We start from the raw sequence: 21,973 nt of genomic DNA, 5'->3' as shown, positions 1-21,973 counted from the left end.
CCACAGTCAGAGCGGAGTGTGTCATTTTCTGGCTGTCTCTAAGCTCGGTGGACATCAGTTTCCCCGTCCATCAAACGGGGACCACCAGTGGCCCTCGCACGGTTGTTCCGTGGCATTGGGGATGGATTGACTGACTCAGCAAAAATACCCATCTTCCCCCAGCAGGTTCACACACCCCTCAGGTCCTCTTGCTGTGGCCCCTGTCTGCCTTCTCTGTGTCCTTGGACCCTAAGCCCCAGCAACGGTGACCTCTGGTCATTCCTGCACCATGCCATCCTGCAGCTCCTCCTCACTCCCTGCTCTTGCCATTCCTTGGCTTGGACCCTCTCTCTGCCTTTCTGGTCTATTCTCAGTCATTCTTTAAAGAAGCAGAGCAAATGGTTCCTCCTCCAGGAAGTCCTCCCTGCTTCCACAGCCCCACCCCTTCCCTCCTCATCCAGCTCTTGTAGCCCCTCCTAGACTTTGCTGAGAAAACCCACAGTGGGGCTCCTGAGTGTGATGCCCTAAAAGACTGATACTGGGCTCAAATCCCAACTCTGCCACTTGTGTGTGGCCTTGGGCAAATGATCTGACCTTTCTGTGGCTCAGTTTACTCATCTGTAAACTGGGGGAGATGACTATACAAATAGCCTATCTCAGGGTTGCCACGAGGATTAGATGACTTAGAGCAGAAACTCATACAAGAGGCATGAAAGGCAAAATGCAGACCGTGTAGACTTCATTTTGCTCTTGATTCAAAGAAACCATCTGAGTGTTTTTACATCTTTGAGACAGTGAAGTTTGATTGTGGACTAAGTATTAGCTACAGAGAAAATTAGTATTGGTATGAAAACTGGTATTTTTTAAAACTCTCCGTAGAGACACTGTCTGAGGAATTTCGGGTAAAATCATGAGGTCTGAGATTTGCCTTGAAATCCTCAAGAATGAGAAAGTATGTGTGTAGGTAGGAGTAACAGGAAACAAGATTGACAGAGGGTTGATAATTACTGAAGCAGAGGTAGGCATGTGAGATTCATTATATTATTCTCCCAAATGTGTAAATGTTTGAACACACCTCTGGCAAAGAATGAACACTTCTAATGTCAGATTATATGTAACCCTGATAGAAACGCCCATCACTTGCTAGGGTTTTAGCTTACTTATAGCTCTGCCACTGTATGACAGAAGTTAGTGACCACTTCCTTTTTTGTTTCAGTTTATTTGCTGTGCGGGGTCTTGGTTGCTGCGCGGGGTCTTGGTTGCTGCATGCTGGCTTTCTCTGTGGGGTAAGCAGGGCTACTCTCTGGGGCCATCCGTGGGCTGTGCTGGCTTCTCTTGTTGCAGGGCACAGGCCCCAGGGCATGTGGGCTTCAGTAGTTGTGACGCACGGGGTTTAATTGTCCCGCAGCATGTGGGATCTTCCCGGACCAGGAATTGAACTGGTGTCCCGTGTATTGGCAAGCAGATTCTCAATCACTGGACCACCAGGGAAGTGAGCATTCCCTAAAAAGACCAGATAGTAAATATTCTAAGCTTTGTGGACTATAGGCTCTCCGTGGAATATTCTTTTTTGTTTTTTGCAACTTTTTAAAAGTGTAGAGTCCATTCTGCTACTGCTGCTAAGTCGCTTCAGTCGTGTCCAACTCTGTGTGACCCCATAGACGGCAGCCCACCAGGCTCCGCCGTCCCTGGGATTCTCCAGGCAAGAACACTGGAGTGGGTTGCCATTTCCTCCTCCAATGCATGAAAGTGAAAAGTGAAAGTGAAGTCGCTCAGTCATGTCCGACCCTCAGCTACCCCATGGACTGCAGCCTTCTAGGCTCCTCTGTCCATGGGATTTTCCAGTCAGGAGTACTGGAGTGGGGTGCCACTGCCTTCTCCAGAATCCATTCTACTTGGTTACAAGAATGCTGTGTGTGGGCATGTCCCAGGGGGCTGGTGTCTGGTCCTTTGCTTTGTAAGGCAGTTGCCTTCTTCATGCTCCTGGCTCCCTGGGAGGCTGGCCACTCCCTCTGGCTTTGTACTGAGAACTCCGCAGATGCTTTACATACATTTGATAAATGAAAGAATGCCGGAGAGTTTATCGTTTGGAAAGAACTCTGGCTTCTTGCCGCTTCTATCTTCTCCATATAAAGGCTACTTTCCCAACCAGAAGCTCACAAGACTGCATGTTGATAAAAACCAATTAGGAGAAAATCTCAACAAACCTTCCATCAGCCACGACAGGCAGCCTGGCCAGCGCTGAGTCAGTGCCTGGGTCTCCAGGTCCCTGGAGATCCTGCCGTTGGTGTGGGAGTGAGCATGGAAGACTCAGCAGGGCTGGGTCCTCTGAACACTCAGGCCAGGTGTCCTGCAGGGGCTGAGCTAAGAGCTGCCCAAGACAGAGGCTCCACTGCAGGGCATCCCTACCTGGGCCCTGGGTATAGATGCCGAGGGGTACCCTCTGAGGAGGAGGAGCTCAGGAAATGTGTCCACCAACCCACGTGGTAGCTGCCTGTTACTTACATCAAAGGATATAAGATATAAGGCAAGGGCAGGCCACAGGGTGCCCCCAGCTCTGGGCTCTGGCCTGTGTCCACATCCTCCCACTGCCCCCAGCCCTCTCTTATCAGTGAAGGAATGAGCAGAAACTGCTTCCAAATAGGGAACCCTTTCTGAAAGCCCGCAGTGCTCAGCGGGGGCCGGCTCAGGCCATTCCTGTCTCAACCCTGCCCCCTGGTGGAGCATTGGGGTATGGCCGCCCACACATGAGCAAGCTAAGCTCTGGACTATTCTGTTCATGGAGCGCTTGCCCGGGGCGTGCCAGGAGCAGTGCTGGGCACTCGGGCGTTGAGAAACAGCATCCTGTCCCTGAAAACTCCACAAGAGTCTCCCATATCCCCTTTAGGGGACCCCCTGGCAACTTGGGCTCAAGTGCATTGCAACTGTCACCACCCTACGTTGCAATCTTATAAATGTGTCTGTACTGTGACTGCCTTGGGGTAAGGACCACGCTGTGTCCATCTGAGTACCAGCCCAGCCATGCAGGAGGTGCTTGGCGCATGTGTGTGATGGGAGGATGGAGGAATGAATGAATGAATACAAATGTGAATGAATGAGGGGTTAGGGCAGCCTGGTGACAAGTCCCCTGGAGGGACATTCTGGGGACACTTTCCCAGCTTCAAAACCCTGAGCAAGTTACTTCAACACCCTGAGCCTCAGTTTCCTCATCTGTGAAATCGTGGTAAGGCTGTAACTGCTCATTAGGGCTGCTGGAGGATGTTGTTATCATTACTGCTTTTACACACGAGCACACAGACGCTCAGAGAGGGCGAGTCCAGACCCAGGTCACACAGCCTTGGGAAATGGGTTCCGCTCACTGCAGATGCCCCGCCCTTACCTCCTGGTCCCAGGGCCCCACTCACCGATGAATTGCACACACCTTCCAAGGATGGTGGGGTTCAGCTCCCTCATCTAGCAGGATGATTAAGGTCTCCTGGGTGGCACCCCACCACCGCCAGCCTCCTACTCTCTGCTGCCATACCCACCACCACCCATTTGTGTAAACATGAAGTGAAACTGTTGGTAAAAGTCAAAGGATGGATTTACATGTTCCTGGATCTATTTTAAGGGAGTTGGAGAACATCAGAAAACTCAGTCACTGCCCACTTCTAAACATCAGCCCCAAATTATACACGCAGGGTTTCCTGTGGGGTCTTCGATCGAACATACTTCTAGTTTTTCCCTTCTTAAATTTAATCTGCTTAAGTTTGTCCAGTAACTATGACTGAATGGATTGCTTTGAACCTGACCACCGAGTGCCCTCCTTATCCAAAGGGTGCAGTATTGGGCACGGTCTCAGTCCACCTGGGTTGCTGTAGAAAAACACCACACACACTGGGCGGCTTACAGACTCGTTGCCCACAGCTCTGGAGGCTCGAAATCCACGGTCAAGGCCGGCATGGCCACATTCCAGTGAGGCCCCTTTTCATAGCTGGCATCTTCTTACTGTGTCCTCAGATGGTGGAAGGGATGAGGGAGCTCTCTGGGGTCCCTTTCATAAGGGCACTGATCCATGAGGGGTCCACCCACATGACCCAATCACCGCCAGAGGCTCCACCTGGTGGCTCAAATGGTAAAGAATGTGCCTGCCCATGCAGAAGGTGCAGGTTCAGTCCCTGGGTCGGGAAGATCCCCTGGAGGAGGCAATGGCAACCCACTCCAGTATTCTTGCCTGGAGAATCCCATGGACTGAAGAACCTGGTTGCCTACAGTCCACAGGGTTGCAAAGAGTTGGACATGATTGAGCGCACACATAGACACCCTAAGACCACCTTTAGAGCAGTTAGAATGCCAACATACGGATCTGTGGGCGACATAACATTCAGTCCCCAGCAGACATTTAGGGGTCTTACCATGGGGAGCCAGTCTTTTTTTTTAAATTTATTTGTTGTTGTTGTTGCTTTTGAGTCTTTCTCACAAAACATGAAAAGTGAAGTAACCCATTTTCAGTTAACTACACGAGGCCCACTTACGGAGCCCAGTGTCACCCCCACGAAACCACAGAATGGCGTGTGTTCCGCGGGTCGGCCTGGGCTGTTCGTGTCCAGGCTGATTAAGCTGCCAGTGGGTTAGGCGTGTAAGTGCAGTTCTAGAAAAGCCACACATTAAGAAAGGAAAATGGCCTAGAACCTTCCCCCCTTACACTCCTCTGGCCCAGTTCCCTAAGACACGGTTCCCATTCCCACAAGAATCACCAGGGATGCAGGATGAACAACGGATTCCGGGCCCAGCAGAGAAGAGTTGAACCTGAGGATTCCAAGTGGACTCCAGGCACCTGTATCTTACAAGGTCCTGAGGTCAGCAGTTCTCACCCTCAGCCACATTCAAGGTCCCGGATCCTGCCCGGGCTGCCTCAGTCTGGCTGCCTGGGGATGGTGGCCAGGCACCAGCGTTTATTAAAGCTCCTGGGTGGTTCTGACAGGTGGCAGCACTTGGGAGCCACACAGGAAGTGACTGTTAGAGACACTGCCCTGAGGTCACTGCTGATGGAGGCGTCAGCTGAGCGGACAGAACCAGGCAGGGCCTGAGCCCTGGGTGCCTGACCCAGGAAGCATCAGGGCACAACCCCACCCCCTGTCTTCCCCATAAACACAGTGGCATCCTCGGGGAGTCTGCCTTCAGAAGCATGTCGTAAAAGAGACTTTCATTTGAACAGCTGCGGTTTGGAAGTAGCCCGGGCTGTTCTCGACTCTCTCTGGCCTCCCTGGACGATAGATACTCTCCTCGCTGTTCGGTTGTTGTCCTTCCCTTTTTTCACCCTTAGCTTCTGCTGTTAGAAAAAATGACATAGGCCCCACACAGCAGTGAGCTTACAATGGTCCCTGTACTGAAGCCAAGGGCAGGCGGAAGGGGAATGCCATCTTGGGCACTCAAGATGGTTGATGTTTGTGTGTGTGTGTGTGTGTGTGTGTGCGCGCGCACGCTCTCACTTTCCCTGGGATGTGGGTGCTAGACAAGGCGGTCGGAATTCAAAGGGTCATGCACCTATCCCAGGACCTCAGGCCCTGCATTTAAAAGGCCTCCCACCCACAGCTCTCATCAAGGACCTCCTAGAGCTGGGAGCTTTCCTACCACTAGATGGCGCCAACTGCGAGGGCTTGGCTCAGAGGATCCCGACCCTTTCCCTCCAGCGTCCCAAGGCTGCCCTCACCTGCTTCACTCCTCCAAAGAGGGGTTTCCACTGGGGCTTCCCTTGAGAAGCTCTGTGCCTTGGGGCTCCCGGCCGGTAACTGCAAAGCAGGCTTCCTTCTGGGGAGCTGTAACTTGGTATGGAGACAGCAGGGTGGGTGGTGACCCTGTGGAACCCACCCCAGCTCAGCTCAAAGGGTCCAGACCCCCAGGCCCTGCAATGGGCCCTGTGGGTGAGGGAGGTGCACACAAGCATGGCCGTGCAAGCGCAGAAGTCTTGCTTTTGAGTGTCTGCACACACGGTGCTTCTGTGTACACAATGCCCCCACCCTCCTGACAACTCCCCCAAGGGGGCATTATCGCGGCCATTTCACAGACAAGGATGTTGAGGCTCGGGAAGGTCAGGAACTACAGGAAGGCCAAAACTACACAGAGGGAACCCTCTTCTGACTGTTTTGGGTCCCATGCTGTCTTCTTGACACTCGAACTTGGAAAAGAAAAGACCCCAAGATGGTAGGTCCTGAAAAGTCAAGGAACTGGTACCAAAGTCCTTTGGAGTCAACAATCCCCCATCCCACCAGGTGACACCTCCACAGCCCTGCTATGGGTCGTGCACCATGTTTCAGGCCCACAGAGAGGAGTAAGGCGCAGACACTGCCCTTTACAAGCTCACATTCCTGTGAAGGAAGCACTACTTCTAAAGCAACCTGGAAAAGGCATGGAAGCCTTCCTGGAAGAGAGGGCTCTTTTTTTTGTCTGCTGTGCCGAGAATAGGTCTCTAGGGTCTAGGAGCTGTCAGAGATGGCCCGGGGGGGTCTCATAAATCTCCGGGCCTCCAGTGTCACAGTCTGACTAGGACAGCTCTCTCTCCATGGAGTCAGAAAGAGGAGGGGTGTGAGTGCGTGCCTGTGTGTGTGTGGTTTCATTGATTTACGGGTTTGATGTTTTTCTGCCATGTGTTTTTTGAGGAAAAGCAAACAAGTGTAAGCAAACTAAATGACTTCCAGATGAAAACGGACCAGCACTGCCAACCTCAGAGCAATCTGTCCCCCCGCCAGCACTTGAATCCAAGCATAGAGGTGACAAAAACCTCAAATCGAGGTTTGTGTTTTTGACTTTCAAAGGCCCTTTTGCAGATCAACATTTACAGCACTTGTCTTGTGCGAAACCTAGAACCCAGAGCCCAACTAATCCAGCCCTTCAATCTGCACCACTTCTTCTGGCCTCTGGTTCTTACAGCCAAGGGCACAGGGATGTGGACCACTCACCTCAGAAGAGAGCTTCCTGCGCTGGTGGTCAGAGAGCTCCCAGGGCTGCCCTGGTGCCCCCACTCTCCACGCAGCCTCATGTCATAATAAATCACCTCTATCGTCTGTCTCTCTCATGAGCCATGGTCCTGTACACACAGGAGATGCTTAACTTCATCTTCAAATGCTTTAAACAGAAGCGAGATGGTGAACTAGCTCAGCAGATGTTCACTGAGTGACTGAAAGAGAGGGCAGAGGTCCAGGGTGCAGAGATGAAAGCTGGGAGGGTCACTGGTTTCTAGGCCGTGATGTGGGCATGTCATTTTGGATACCCTCTGCCTCTTTGGGTCTCGGTTTCCTCTCCAGGAGAAGGAAACAGCAACCCACTCCAGTGCTCTTGCCTGGAAAATCCCAAGGATGGGGAATCCTGGCAGGCTACAGTCCACGGGGTCACAAAGAGTTGAACACGACTGAGTGACTTCACTTTCTTTTTCTTTTCTTCTCCAGAAAGAGGGAAAAGAATCTGTCTAAATAGCTCAGCATCTGTTTTGTTCAAAGAATGAAATGCAGATCTATAAACCCACAGAGCAGCGTTCCTCTGGTTCAGGATGGAGAGGATGGTCTGTGGGGACCCCCACCTCTGCTAACCTCAGAATTCAGGAGTCACTGCTGAGAAGCCCCAGACAGGAGCCTCTCTAGCAGGGACCACCAGCCTGGGGGTGGGGAAATGGCTGGGAGCTGCCTTCAGTCCTCACTCTCCATCCTCAGGCAATTCTCCTCTCCGGGCCGAGGTTTCCTCCAGGGTAAAGAATGAGGGGCCAGGATGGAGGGGCTAGGCAGATGACTGGATCTCTGAGATACAAGCAGTTTGAAACTGGTAATACTGGCCCCAGAGCCGCCTCCCTTTCCATCAGTCTCATCTGAAGCACAGAAATGCTCTTTGGGGCTTATCTCCCATTCCCCACGCGCTTGCTGTCTTGTCCATCATATCTGCCAGGATATAGACGAATGCATTGCCTGTGGATGGGAATGGGGCTCTGGGAAGGAGCACAGGTGAAGGGAAGTGGAGTGGGTGTCCACCATGCTCAGCACAAAATCAGACCCCTCTCTGCAGGGCTGGTGCTGGACACAGGATCAGTCCTCTCCCCGCGGGGGCACAGCAAGCCAGCAACAGGAGCCATGAGGCTGGACACCTGCTGCCACCGCTGCCCCCTGCAGCCCCTTCCTGGTGCTCAGAGGGGAAAGTAATTAATAATAATGATAATAGGATGACAGGCCGGCTGGCCGAATCCTGGCTGTACATAGGCACGTTGTCTATATGTGGAAGCTGTCAAGAAGATACAAATGAACTTATTAACAAAGCAGCAATAGACCCACAGGCATAGAAAACAAATTCACCGTTACCAAAGGGAAAGGGGGCGGGGGATAAATTAGGCGTTTGGGATTAACACATACAGACTATGTACAAAGGGCTTTCCTGAGGGTTCAGCAGTGAAGACTCTGCCTGCCAATGGAGGAGACACAGGTTTGATCTTGGGTCAGGAAGATCCCCTGGAGAAGGAAAAAGACACCTCACTCCAGTATTCTTACCTGGGGAATCCTGTGGACAGAGGAGACTGGAGGGCTACGGTCCAAGTGGTGGCAAAGAGTCAGACATTTAGCCACTGATCAACCAACCAACCGACCAACCAGCCTACCAATGCAGTAATATGAATCACTGTGTGTAACTGAATGTGAGGCAGTATACACATATGCATAATGAATAGTTAATGTATATAACTGAATACACGTGAAACTAATCCAACAGTGTGAATCAACTATACTTTAATTAAAATACATATATATGAGTCACCTCTTAAGGACCCTTAGCACAGAGAGGGTGGATCCTTAGGACATAGAGAAAAAGGCGATGGGGTAAAGAGAGAGGTTTTGGGGCTGCGCCCACAGCGCGGCTCATCAGAAGGCATTTCCTCAAAGCCACAGCTCTCTCATCTGCAAAGGAGGCCGACTCACTGACTTCCCAGGTTGCGGGATGATCAGAGCGGAAGGACACACCCATGGGCTCAGAGAGCTGACACGGAGGCTGACCCAGCACGCCCAAGCAGGGGAATTCAGGCAGCTGGCTTCACGTCTGCTAATGCCAGCTCCTCCATGCTAGTGAGGAGACAGGCGGTGTCTGGCAACCCAAAGCAGGGCCGAGAAATGGAATGTGACGTAAACCTCTGGAACCCCGTGAAGATGGGGAGGAGGCGCCAGCCTTTGGCCTGGGACCCCTCTTCCTGGCAGCCTTCTTCACGTCTCCCCTCCCCCCGCAGGCCCTCCCTCCAGCTCCCACAGCCGCGGGCCCCACCCCGGCCCCGCGGGAGGACACCTCCTCACGGCCCCAGTTCTGCAAGTGGCCGTGCGAGTGCCCGGCGGCCCCGCCCCGCTGCCCGCTGGGCGTCAGCCTCGTCACGGACGGCTGCGAGTGCTGTAAGGCGTGTGCCCAGCAGCTGGGGGACAACTGCACAGAGGCTGCGGTCTGCGACCCCCACCGGGGCCTCTACTGCGACTACAGTGGGGACCACCCGAGGTACGCAGTAGGAGTATGTGCACGTAAGTGAGACCCCCCCACGCCATCGGCCAGCCCCAGACCCCCAGCTCTGGCCCACAGCACCCCGCCTGCCACCCATAGCCCTTCCTCTGGCCAGGCTCGGTTCTGCAGGAGGTACCCAATCCCGCCCCAGTCCATGATGACGGGCCAGAGGCTGAGCAGGGAGGGATGCGGCATTCCTCCTGCACCTGGACCTTGTCTCCTCTGGCCTATATCCGTGGATGAGTCCAGGGAAGAAGGACCCGCCAGGAGAGACCTAAGCCTGGTTCTGTTCTCCCCGAGTAGAACACTTTGCAGGCCACCTGTGGCCTCCCAGGGGCACCAGGACCCTGCGGAGCTCCAGATATTTTAGTAACATTGTCAATGAACATAATCTGGTATTAAAAAATTCAGTAACCTTGAAAGAACAAAAAGCAGCGGCTTGAAACCATCTCTTCCTTCCACCCACCCACGTTCCTCTAGCTCACTGCAGTCACTTTTAACTTTCTTCTGGAAATTGCAACTATTCAATGCATCTCTTCTGTTATATCTTGATCAGCTTAAAATACCAACTGTGCACAATCTATAATTGTGCATGATCCTATATGATAGCCGATGACTTAGCTCCTTAATACTGCCTGACACCGCCACCCCCAACTTCCAAAATCATTGTCATATTTTTTTATTATAAACCACTATTTGACCACTATGTACAATATTAGGATGATGTAAATGGTTTTTGCTGAAGCATGAGGTAGTAAACTTGATCGAATTTCCTTTATTATGAAGTTGTTTGTTTTTCCTGGAGTTTCTACTTGCTTTGGTTCTTTCTTTACTCTTGGTCTTTATAATGGCCCCATACTGGGGGAGAGGCTGCTGCTTTTTGTTATTTGTTTGCTCTTCAAAGGGTTACCTCATTTCCTTTGTTGTTCCCAGAGACCTCCTTTCTGAGGCTTTCTGGTCTCCTGGTTCTATCTGGGCTGGCCTTGAATCATATGACCTTGAATCATATGAGCATTTATTCAATATACATGACCAGTAGGATGAAAAGAGGTAAATTGGCATCATGAAGTGATGTGGAAGTTGCTCAGTCATGTCCAACTCTTTGGGACCCCATGGACTATGCAGTCCATGGAATTTTCCAGGCCAGAATACTGGAGTGGATAGCCATTCCCTTCTCCAGAGGATCTTCCCAACCCAGGGATTGGACCTGGGTCTCCTGCATTCAGGCAGATTCTTTACCGTCTGAGCCACCAGGGAAGCCCAAACAGGCATCATGGCAGCAGCTTAACTTCTGAAAAGTTACACAAAGCCTCATACACTCAAGAACTCCTTCCCTTAAGGCTGAATCAAGCTTTCCTCATGCCTATGACCCTGCATGTTCACACACAGCAGACTCTTATCTTCAGCTAACTCATTATATTTCCTGAAGTGTCATTGATGAGGGTTATACATATAATTTCAAGTCAAGATACTTATGGATTTATGGTTAATCTATGAGCACTTTCTACTCTTTTGCCATTAATTCCTGCTTCAACCTTCATATCACATTATCTTGCGTTCCAAGTAACCATCACTGATTCTCCCATCTTTCCATGTTTCCCCCCTTTACGGAGACTTATTAGCCCCACAAACTAGTGTGTTCAAAGAGAAGTTGCAGATTCCTTCCGCAGAGAATCATCTGACATGTTGGTTAAAAATGTTTTTCTGAGCCCCACCCCACTCACTCCAGTTCTTTGGCAGTGGGGGTGGAATCGACAACTTTCAACAAGCTCCCTGGGTGACTCTCATACTCGGCTCTGAGACTGATGGCCAAAGTATACAGTCGCTCACATACTCTCTCCCCGCACCCAGGTGAGGATACCAGGCTGAGCCCTCCTACACCAGAGTCCCCTCCACTTCTACGAGACTGTTTCCTTTCTTTCCCCTTTTACAGCTGTCCTTCAAGGCAACTCACTGACTATATGAGTCTCTAAAGTTGCACTGACACCTCACCACATGCCAGGCACCACAATTTTATAGACATTCTCCCATGGACCCATAGACCCTGCAGACCCACAAGTGCCTCTCCTGCCTGTCTCCTCTCCCGCCTGTCTTCTCTCCCGCCTGTCTCCTCTCCTGCCTGTCTCTACCGCCCAGGACCTGGAAAATCACCTCTTTCTACTCCATTCCCCTACCTCTTTATAAGTCACCTCTTTACTCAACATAGCCTCTCGGTTCCCCCTTATCATGAGTCTCCATGTAGCTTCTTTCCTTGCAATTGGAAAGAAGACGGTGGATTTCAGGATACTGGAATAAATATGACATGGGCCTAGGGTTCTCCAGTCACAGAGGTCTACAGACATTGGAATAAATAAGGTTCAACAAGGAGAACAGACTTCTTCAGAAGTGTTAAATGTCCACATCCATTGTGAAATTCCAAAAACAGAGCTATCATAGGAAGACACAGTGAATACTTTTTTCCAGGCAGATTTTTACCCAGTCACCCACCTGCACACCATACACACACAGACACAGACACACACACAGACACACACACACACATACACACACACAATTCCCCCATGTTCTATGGAACATCTTCTCAGAAATACTGCCATAGTGTCTAAATTCATGGAACCCTAATGCAATAAAGAAGAGAGTCCAGGGTCTGAAAATGATAGAGAAGGAGATATGGGGGGCCAGAGGGGAAAAAGAAAGAAGAAGTTATTTACATAGAAAAATCTGTTAGCAAATGGCCAGCAACCAACGGACATTCCCCAGGACAGGCTAAATCTGTCCTTAGAGATGTGCTTGTAATTAGGCCAGGACAAGGCAATAAAAAACAAGTTGCAACACTGCCGTAAATGACTCAAAGAGGGGATGGTGGGGACTATGGCAAACTAATGAACGTAAACTTTAGCCACTGAGGTCAGGCAGGAGAGGGAGCCTGATCTGGTCTAGTCTACTTACCTTTCAAGAGAATCCAGAAAACAAAATCCAGGTTCATGTATGATTTGTAATTCTGGCAACGCATTCAAAACATTTTTAAAAAAACACTGTGTGGGCCAAGCTAAATCATCTGTGGGCAGAGAGTGACCTCTGAATTAAACTGTTTGGCTATTTTGGTTGTGCAAACATGAGTTTGCATTCAGTGCAGCTGGGTCAGGATTGAGGGCAGTGTGGTTTGCTGGAAGGATCATGAAATTTACAGGCAGACAGACTGGGGTTTTTGAATCGTGGCTCTGCCACTTGCTGGCTACGTGACCATGGGCACATCACTTAAGGAGCTTGATCGAACCAACTCTGTATGGTGGTTTAGGCTAAACAAAGAATTTCACAAGAGCCTAAAATGTGATCAGTTGCTCTTGAATATTCCTTCAGATTTCCTTTGTAAACGTTCCCTTAGCTTTGTCCAGGGTTATCCTCAGAGTTTGGGGGGCAGGGCTAGTTTCAAGCTCTGATTCTCCCGTCTGATGAGTAAAGGAACAGAAAACCCATGCATTGTGTTTGAAGCTAGACAGCCTAAGTTCAAACCTCAGCAACATAATCAACTAACACAATGGGTTTAGGGAAACTGCTTAACCTTTTTAAATGTCAGTTTCCTCATCAAGGAAAATGCAATGAATAATGCCTACCTTTTTGGGTGGTTTGGATGTCAAGTGCCTGATACATGGGAGAAGCCCAATACAGAGGAGGGCTAACCCCACCTGATATCCATCCCTCTACCCACTGATTCATTCACTCATAATGAACATAGGTTAGTGATGGCACATCAGTGGAGTTACAACAAGGCATGGCCCACTGTCCTTGCTCTTAGGAAGCTGACCAGGGGTGCAGCGAGAAGAGTAAAGGTCTGGATGGCACAGCAAGGCGACTTGAATTCCCAGAAGCCCCTCAATAAGAGGAAAGCCCACCAGGTCATGCTTGAATGGACCCGAGAGTCTGAATGGTGAAGGAGGCTCGGCCAGCTTCCCCATCTGATCAGAAGCTCGTCCTTCAATCAGCTATAAAGAAATTGAATAAGGAAGGGGTGCCAGAGTCCACTGGTGGGGCCATCACAGCCACCCACCATCCATCTTTGCCCCCACCTCCCAAACCTCCCAGGAGACTGTGAACAACTTCTGGAGGCAAATGGTCCCAATCTTGGCTGCAAACTGGATTCACGTGCGGAGCTAACAAGGTCAAAAAATAAAAAGCAAAAATACCCAAGCCCAGGTCCACCCCCAGGTACTGGGGCGTGGTGTGGGCATCATGATTTTAAAGAGCTCCCCCGGGGTAGTACCATTGTGTCGCTGGCAATGAGAGCTACTGTGCTAAGGCTCCCAGCACCCAGCAGTGCCCTCGCCACCCAAAGTTCCCACACCCAGGGGCAGAGACTGGCTTCAGCACTCCATCTCCCATCCACCCACACACACGAGCACACTCTCTCCCTGGAGTGAGAGGGTGAGGCCAGGCTGACTCAGAACAAAAGATGAGTGATTCACTAGGTGATTCACTCACTGTTTTGCTTTCCTATTTCCCCTCTTTTATTGGTGTCCGATGGAAGGAAATGGACAGTGGAGTCAGAGCCTGGGGTGGGGGGTGCAGCTTCTTCAGACACCAGCTGGGGGGCCTTGAGAAGATGAATCACTGTTCCCCTCACCCACCCAGCTCCCCTCTCTGCCAAAGAAAGAAAACAAAGCTCTTCTAGGACAGTCACCGTGAGACTGCTTGAGATCACTTATCAGATGGTGCCTGGCTCCAGATTGGACGGGCAGTGTTAGCGCCCTTCCTGTTGGTCCCTCCCCCCCCAGATCAGTCACCTCCCAGGAAAACCAGCAGTCACCCCAGCATCCCCACAGGCTGCAATCCTGTCCCCTCTGCTCCGCTGAGCTGAGCACTGTCACTTTAGGTGTGTGACTCAACCTCACTGAGATGCAAGTTAGCAGCAGGTGAAAATGCAGGTGATGACATGGTCGCTTTTCCTTCTGCGATGAAGTCAGCAATGCAAGGAAGCCTAACACAAAGCAGGTCAGGTGACCAAGCACCTTCCCTCCTGTGAGATACAGAGATGATGGTGGTGGTGATGGTTCGGCTTCAGGTGAATCCAGGAGATATGCCAGGACTGCTGGCAGACAGCCCTCCTGGGGTGAGTACCCTAGCTGCCCTGGGCTCTCTGTCTGCACTTCTAGACACTGCCCTCAGAATGGGACTGACATGGAAGGCTGGGATGCTGGTCGGAGCCCAGTATCCCCACATCTTTCTTGGAGCTCCAAGCTTGCAGAACCGGCTCCACTCTGAAGTCAACAAGGCATCTCGAGTCTAGGGAAGAGCTTGAGGCCACCCACCCCAACATTGCTCTTCTGAGGACGGAGGATCCCTCTCCTTCCAGGCCTCAGGACATAGAACTAGGAGTCCTTTCTGATTCTCCTCTCATCCTCACATCCCACCTGCCAGCGAGTCCCTCCAAACAGACCCAGAAGCGGGGCCCTTCTCCTCCTGGCTGCCCGTCTCTGGTCCAAGCACCACCACCTCCTACCTGGATTCCCCAGCATGACCTTCTGACTCGTCAGGAACCCCGTCGGTCTGTCCTTAACTCAGCACCGTCAAGGTTTTTGTGAAGCATAATTCATATCAGCGATTCATCATTACTCACTGAGCACATACTGTGTATCAACCGGAGTTCCAGGCTCTAAGAGTTTGCGTTTTCCTCTGAGCCTGCAGGGAAGCCCTCTCTCTCTTGCCTTCAGCCCTTCTCCCTCCCTCCCCTACCCTTTCCCACCTCAGGCCTTCCCACTGCCTGCAGTCCCTTCCCTGCCTAGAAGGCTTCTCTCCCAGCACCTGGGCAGCTCAGCTCCCCAGTCTCCTTCCCGTCTTTGCTGAATCATCATCACCTCTGTGAGGCCCTGGCTACCTGCCTTGTTTACATCTGCAACCTTCCCCCTCCCTCTCCCAGCTCCCTGCTTTCATGTCCCCATCAACGCTCTGGATGGTCCATTTCTTCTCTGGTGGTTGAGATGCTAAAGAATCTGCCCGCAATGCATGCAGGAGTGTGAAAGAAAAGTCAAAGTGAAGTCGCTCAGTATCGACTCTTTGTGACCCCATGGACTGTAGCCTACCAAGCTCCTTTGTCCATGGGATTTTCCAGGCAGGAATACTGGAGTGGGTTGCCATTAATGCTGGAGACCTGGGTTCCCTGGATTGGGAAGATTCCCTGGAGGAGGGCATGGCAACCCACTCCAGTATTCTTGCCTGGAGAATCCCCATGGACAGAGGAGCCTGGGCTGCAGTCCATGGGGTCCCAAAGAGTCGGATCCGACTGAGTGACTAAGCACACAAGCACAAGTTCATTGAGGGCAAGGCTTTTGTCTCCTTCCTTCACTACTAAATCCCCAGCACCTACCACACTCCACAAATAGGCACTGAATGAACCCAGTCTCTTCCAAAGTGTTCTGACGGGTTTCCCATCGCCTCTGCCTCCTCTCACAAACTGTGTCCCTTAAGCCGGGTAACTGTCAGGACCAGGCTTTGTGCCACTTGCTGGGACAGGACACTGGGCTGGCTGCCCAAGGCCCCAGTCCTGGCCAGGCTGTAGCCTCCCACCCCTTCGTCCAGCCCTCCAGACGGGCACCGGGTGTTTCTGCGCGGGTTAAATGGGCTGCCACACCCTCCGCTCAGGTCCCACCAAATGGGCCAGAGCAGCGGGGCCCAGCCCTTCTCCATGATGGGTACCCCGGGAGGTGGGGTGCGGGGGGCGTGGGGCAGTGGCAGGGGGCTGCCCTGCGGGGCCCGCCCAGCCCCTCGGCAGGCCTGACCCGCGGCGCCTGTGTCCGCAGAGGTGGTCGGCGTGGGCTGCGTGCTGGACGGCGTGCGCTACAACAACGGCCAGTCCTTCCAGCCCAACTGCAAGTACAACTGCACGTGCGTGGGCGGCGCGGTGGGCTGCACGCCGCTGTGCCTCCGCGCGCGCCCCCCGCGCCTCTGGTGCCGCCGGCCCCGCCGGGTGAGCTTGCCCGGGCGCTGCTGCGAGCAGTGGGTGTGTGAAGACGACGCCAGGAGGCCCCGCAAGACAGCGCCGCGCCACACGGGCACCTCCGGTGGGTGCGGGGGGGGCGGCGCGGAGCGCGGGGAGGGCTGCTGCAGCCCGGAGGAGGAGGGGATGGGGAGCGGAGGAGGAGGGGATGGGGAGCTCGGTCCGTCCCCAGCGGGCCTCCTAGAACAGCCTCAGGGAGGGGCCGGGGTGGGGGCGGCGGCGGCTTGCCCACCGCGTCAGTGTGTGTGGCCCAGTGACCTCCTTCTGACCGAGCGCAAGCAGAGCGCCTGCCGAGTGGGTGACCTAGAAACCAAAGCCTTTCATCCTCCTCGGCAAATCCTTCCCCACCGCCGCCTCCCTCCCAGCCCGCCCTCCTCGCTTCCGTCTGTCCTCAAAGGCCTCTGCTGTCTCCCGTCTCCCAGCATCCTCTTCTCTCTTTCATTCCTGCGCTCCTTGATCCAGCTCCCCTGTGCACCTGCTGTCTCTCCGTGCAGGTTCCCCTCCCTGACTTCTGGGTTTGTGTGTTACCAGGAAGGGCCTGCTTCCTCTTCCCAGTCATTGCCTTGTGTATCTTGCTCCATCCCTCTGTGAGATCAGTCCTTGGTCTCCCTGGCTCTTCACCTGTCTCCATCTCTCGGCTCACTCCCCTTTCCATTTCTCAGACACTTACAACCACTCCCCGGTGTTCTGCTTGCCAGGATACATCCACTGAAAGAACCAGCCAAGGGTTGGGGTTTAGTTCCCACTTCCTGAGGGCTTACTAAGGATGGGGACAGCTGTTGAGCCCTGTCACGTGCCTGAGCCTGTATTTTCTATCCACAACCGGGGACAGGAGGCAGGGAGGTGCTGTTGTCAACCCCACTTACAGGTGGGGAGCCTGGGGCTCAGAGGTGGGAGCCAGTTTATTGGAAGCTATCCAGATGCTAAGGGGTGATGCTAAGAGCTGAACTCAGACAGTTTGCCCCTGAAGCCTGCATGTCCCCTTAGCCAGGATGCCCTGAGCATCGCTCAGATGAAGTTCTAGTACTGGGGCAGGCACTTCCCCTGAGCGTCCCCAGATAATGTCATCTCTGCAGGGGCAGGACCGGTATCTTTTACCCTTTTATCCCCAGCACCTTGCAGATGCCTGATGTGTACTCGGTCAATATCTGGACCCTTTTATTGCCATACCAGCCCCGCAGGGCAGATGTTATTGTTCCAGAAAAGAGCCTGAAGCCCAGAGTAAGTTGTCTAGAATCACACAGCCTGTAGGTGGTCGAGCAGGGATTGGATTCAGGTCACCTGTCTCTAAAGATGGTTCTCCCTCTGGAGAAGTATGAGGAACTCATGACAAGTTCTCGTCTCCCTGGGGATCCACGCTAGTTAGAAGCCAACTTGACCTCTAAGCGGAGGGACTGCCCACTCGCTGAGGTTCAGGGACCCCAGCCCTTAGGGTTGTGACGGCAGGGATTGGGGGGCTGATGGAGACTGGGAAATCACTGGGCACCTGGTCCCCATCCGCAGGGAGCACAGGTGAGATAGAGCCGTGGCACAAGAACTGCATTGCGTACACCAGCCCCTGGAGCCCCTGTTCCACCAGCTGCGGCCTGGGGGTCTCCACCCGCGTCTCCAACGTCAATGCCCGTTGCTGGCCTGAGCAGGAAAGCCGCCTCTGCAACCTGCGGCCATGTGACGTGGACCTCCGGCCACACATCAAGGTGGGTCTGCCTCCCAGGGAGGGGCAGGCGTCTCAGGTCAGGAAGATCCGCTGGAGAAGGGATAGGCTACCCACTCCAGTATTCTGGCCTGGAGAATCCCATGGACTGTATAGTCCATGTGGTCAAAAAGGGTTGGACACGACTGAGTGACTTTCAGTGGAGATAGCTCTCAGACTATAAGCTTCAGGCCCACACATTGCCTGGATCTATTCTACCCTCATTTCAGGCAGGGTGCTGGTACATAGTTGACCAGAACATTGAGTTTAGTACGTGCCTACTGGGGCTTCCCTGGTGGCTCAGTGGTAAAGAACTCACCTGCCAATGCAGGAGACATGGGTTCGATCCCTGGGTCCCTGGAGAAGGAAATGGAGACCCACTGCAGTATTTTTGCTTGAGAAATTGCATGGACAGAGGAGCCCGGTGAGCTACGTCCCATGAGGGTATCAAAAGAATCGGAATCAACTTAGCAACTAAACCAGAGCCATGTACCAGGCAGAAAGCTAGACTGTAGGGATGTAGAAAGAGCCTCGCCCTTGAGTGGCCCATAGCCCCACAGAGCTCCCTTTAAATAATGCCAGTCCAATTGAGTAAGTTGCGTGAAAAGTGTGTGAGAGTCTATGGGAGGCAGAGGAGGAGGAGTTTAGGATTAAATGAGTCCAGTCTTGGAGGCCATGATGGCTCTGCCCCTAACCAGCAGGGGGCGCTTGGCAGGCTGAAGGAGCCCACAGAGTCATCCTGTGTTGGAGAAACTGACCTGGGCGTTGGCAAAGCAGAAGGCAGGAAAGAAGGGAAATTGCAGGTTGAGAGAGCTGCACTGCGGCAAGGCAGTCCCTTTGTGCGCTCGGTTTCCTCTTGCATAATACAGCTGGGTCTCTTTGTCTTTGGGGTGGTCCTTCCTAGTTTGAAGATGCTGCAGATCCGAAAGTAAGAGATGGGGTGCATGGCGAGTGAAAAGGGAAGAATTGAGGGCTTGGAGCTGAAAATGTTGATCCTCTGAGCATCTCAACTGAAACCTCCTTTTCCCGCAGGAAGGGAAGAAGTGTCTGGCCGTGTACCAGCCAGAAGCGCCCGTGAACTTCACGCTGGCCGGCTGCACCAGCACACGCGCCTACCGGCCCAAGTACTGTGGGGTCTGCACCGACAGCCGGTGCTGTATCCCCTACAAGTCCAAGACCATCAGCATCTCCTTCCAGTGTCCCGATGGGCCCGACTTCTCCCGCCAGGCCCTGTGGATTAACGCTTGCTTCTGCAATCTGAGCTGTCAGAATCCCAACGATATTTTTGCCGACTTGGACTCCTACCCAGACTTCTCAGAGATTGCCAATTAAGCAGCCACAGAACCTGGGCTCGAGGCCGACCCAGAGCTTATAAAGCAGCCAGCCTTCTGAGGCCCCCACTGAGCCTTCTTTTGTCCACTTTCCACTCGTTTCCAATGACCCAGATCCAGGCCCAGGCCCGTGACCCCTTGTCCTGTCTCTGCCCACCCAAAGCACCCATCATGGCACGCTCAGGCCCAGACAGTGGGTCTTCTCCTTGGCAGCAGTCCACATACGCTCCAAAGAAAGTGCCCGGCTCTGGACAATACCCGAGCCCGATCCGGCCTGTCTGAGTCCCTGGAAGTCCTGCTGGATCTCGCCCAAGTCCCAAGGAACAGAATCAGCTAGATCTTCAGTATCATTAATTCCTTCTTTAGATACCAAACCACCAAACTCTCTGGGTCCATTCAGAAGGATAGAGGGGATTTAGGACAGTGGAGCTGTCCATTCTTCAGGCCAAGGAGGACCCTAATTAGCAGTTCTGACCACTGCACACCAAAGCTGTGTCTCATTCTAAAGACCTGTGCCTGCCAGGGTCACTGAATATCTGCTAAATGAGGTGAATGGTTGTTTGGCTTTGGTTTTTGGATGGACAGTTGTGTCCATGAATCTGGGCATTGTTGCAGTTAAGTTTCTCTTCACCCCTGCACTGTGAAGGGTGTGCATTGGGTTCATCCCAGGGAGAAATGCAAGCTGATAAACTTCCTCTTGTTCCTGGGAGAAGTCCCTGGTCAATACACCAGGGTCAGAGTATGGTCAGTCTATTTTCAGAAGGAGCGATTGAGCCCTGCACCAAATCTGCTGCTCCCAGACAAGGCAGGGCACTGGGCAGTCAGCCAGCCTCCTCCTCACACCTGACCATCTGCGTGCTGGGGGCTCGTGGGACTTGCTGGGGCCCCTGGGGCCACATCTCTGACCCCTCAGAGTGGTGTCTTGTGGTAGCCTTCTGCTCTGAGGGAGCCTTGGGTCCAGGTTGAGTGTGAGTCAAAACAAGAAGTGGGTTCACAAACCAAGAAGCGGGTCCAGTCTGTGTCCGCCTGGGGTGGCAAGAGTCCCTGGGCCCAGGGCATGTGTCTTTCTGCCTCGGTGACCCATTTCGCAGACTGATCCATAAAGCTCAGTTCTGGTACAAAGACAGAAGTTTACCGATTGTTTCAAAACCGAAGGATTTTTAACAGGGATGAAAAGCCAAAAGGGTTTGATGCTAAAAGGAAGAGAAAGTCGTTATTAATGGAAATGAGGCTATTATTTATTTTATTAGTAAAGTATAAATATTTACTGCTACACTTCTTTTATTTAGCACCTTCTACATGTCAGACGTTGCCCTCAGCGCTTCATGTGCACCGTTACACTAGCTCGTGGAAACTGGGAGGTCGTGTTGAAAAGTGCCTATTATTATTTCTGTTCTTACAAATGTGAAATGGAAGCTCAGTAAGGTAAGGGAGCTTGACCGAAGTCACCCAGCTGGTCAGTGGGGTAGTCAGGATGCAAATCCAAGTTGGATTGACTCTCTAACCCGTATCTTCCCTCAACTTCTAGAGCTTCCCTGTGCGTCAGAGCAGGAAAACATGTCAGGATAAGCGACTTCTCACTGTCATTTTTGGTTCTTATTACTGTTTCTCCAGCTTCTTTCCCAAGAGAAGAGTGTATCTGACTTTCAGATTATTTAGATGTCTGAGCATCAGACAAAATCTAGGATAAACCGAAATCCATGACTCCCGTCCAGATCATTCCCTCCTTCAAATCAGAACCAGCTCTCACCATGTATTTAAAGATGATTTTGTTACCTGATGCTGCAGACTGAAGGATGGTGCCTTTTTCATGAGGGAATTCTGAGTGGCGAGCAGAGGGATTCCTAGAGAGGGAAAAGGGATTGAAAATGTGTCCTCCTTACTGTGACCTCCTGAATGCCTGGTGCAAGGCATACAGTGGTGCTCAATGTGTATTTGATGAATAAAGGAAATTGTGTACGAGTCCCTACGTGCGTTCAGAAGATCTCTTTCTTCCAAAGGTACATGACAGTCTAATTTTTATCAGCCAAATCTGAAATGCTGTAGAAAAAGAGACATTTAATATCAAAAGAAAGGCACGTGTTTGTTGAAAGAAAAAAAAAGCCCGAGTTCTTTTGTGAAGAGAATTTTGTTGTTGTTCAGGTGTTCAGTCGTGTCTGACTCTTTTTCAACCCCCATGGGCTGTGGCCCACCAGGCTCCTCTGTCCGTGGGATTTTCCAGGCAAGAATACTGGAGTGGATTGCCATTTCCTTCTCCAGGGGATCTTCCCAACCCAGGGATCGAACCCATGGTTCCTGCATTGGCAGGCAGATTCTTTACCACTGAACCACCAGGGAAGAGAATTTACTCCATGAATAATCTTTCCTGTAGGTCCACATGGATCATGTTGGATTTTTGTAGAGTGAAATCACTTGCCACCCAAAGCTTCCAAGGACCAGGTGAGGGCTGGCCCCTTTTGAAATTCAGCAGACACCCAAGAACTAGGT

At 52.2% G+C, this 21,973-nt stretch overlaps 1 protein-coding gene and 1 long non-coding RNA gene across 2 annotated transcripts in view; one reads left to right on the top strand and one right to left on the bottom strand.

Moving 5' to 3' along the window:
- CCN4 (cellular communication network factor 4) overlaps positions 1-21,455 on the top strand; it is a 31,005-nt gene extending 9,550 nt beyond the window's left edge. The window contains exons 2-5 of the mRNA XM_069600946.1: positions 9,212-9,491; positions 16,266-16,526; positions 17,966-18,159; positions 19,188-21,455. Of these exons, the coding sequence (XP_069457047.1) occupies positions 9,212-9,491; positions 16,266-16,526; positions 17,966-18,159; positions 19,188-19,487 (1,035 nt within the window). The 3' untranslated portion in view covers positions 19,488-21,455. The remainder of the gene's footprint in view (positions 1-9,211; positions 9,492-16,265; positions 16,527-17,965; positions 18,160-19,187) is intronic.
- Positions 702-12,530, bottom strand: LOC138446169 (uncharacterized). The gene is made up of 2 exons (XR_011259202.1): positions 12,421-12,530; positions 702-1,482 (listed from the first exon to the last, which is right to left on the bottom strand). It is a non-coding gene; the product is annotated as an uncharacterized lncRNA (long non-coding RNA).
- Positions 21,456-21,973: the final 518 nt, after the last annotated feature.

This window comes from Ovis canadensis, chromosome 9, assembly GCF_042477335.2.
Source record: "Ovis canadensis isolate MfBH-ARS-UI-01 breed Bighorn chromosome 9, ARS-UI_OviCan_v2, whole genome shotgun sequence".
Lineage (NCBI taxonomy): Eukaryota > Metazoa > Chordata > Mammalia > Artiodactyla > Bovidae > Ovis > Ovis canadensis.
Note: the sequence above shows the minus strand (reverse complement) of the source record. Positions and strands in the feature narration are given on the sequence as shown.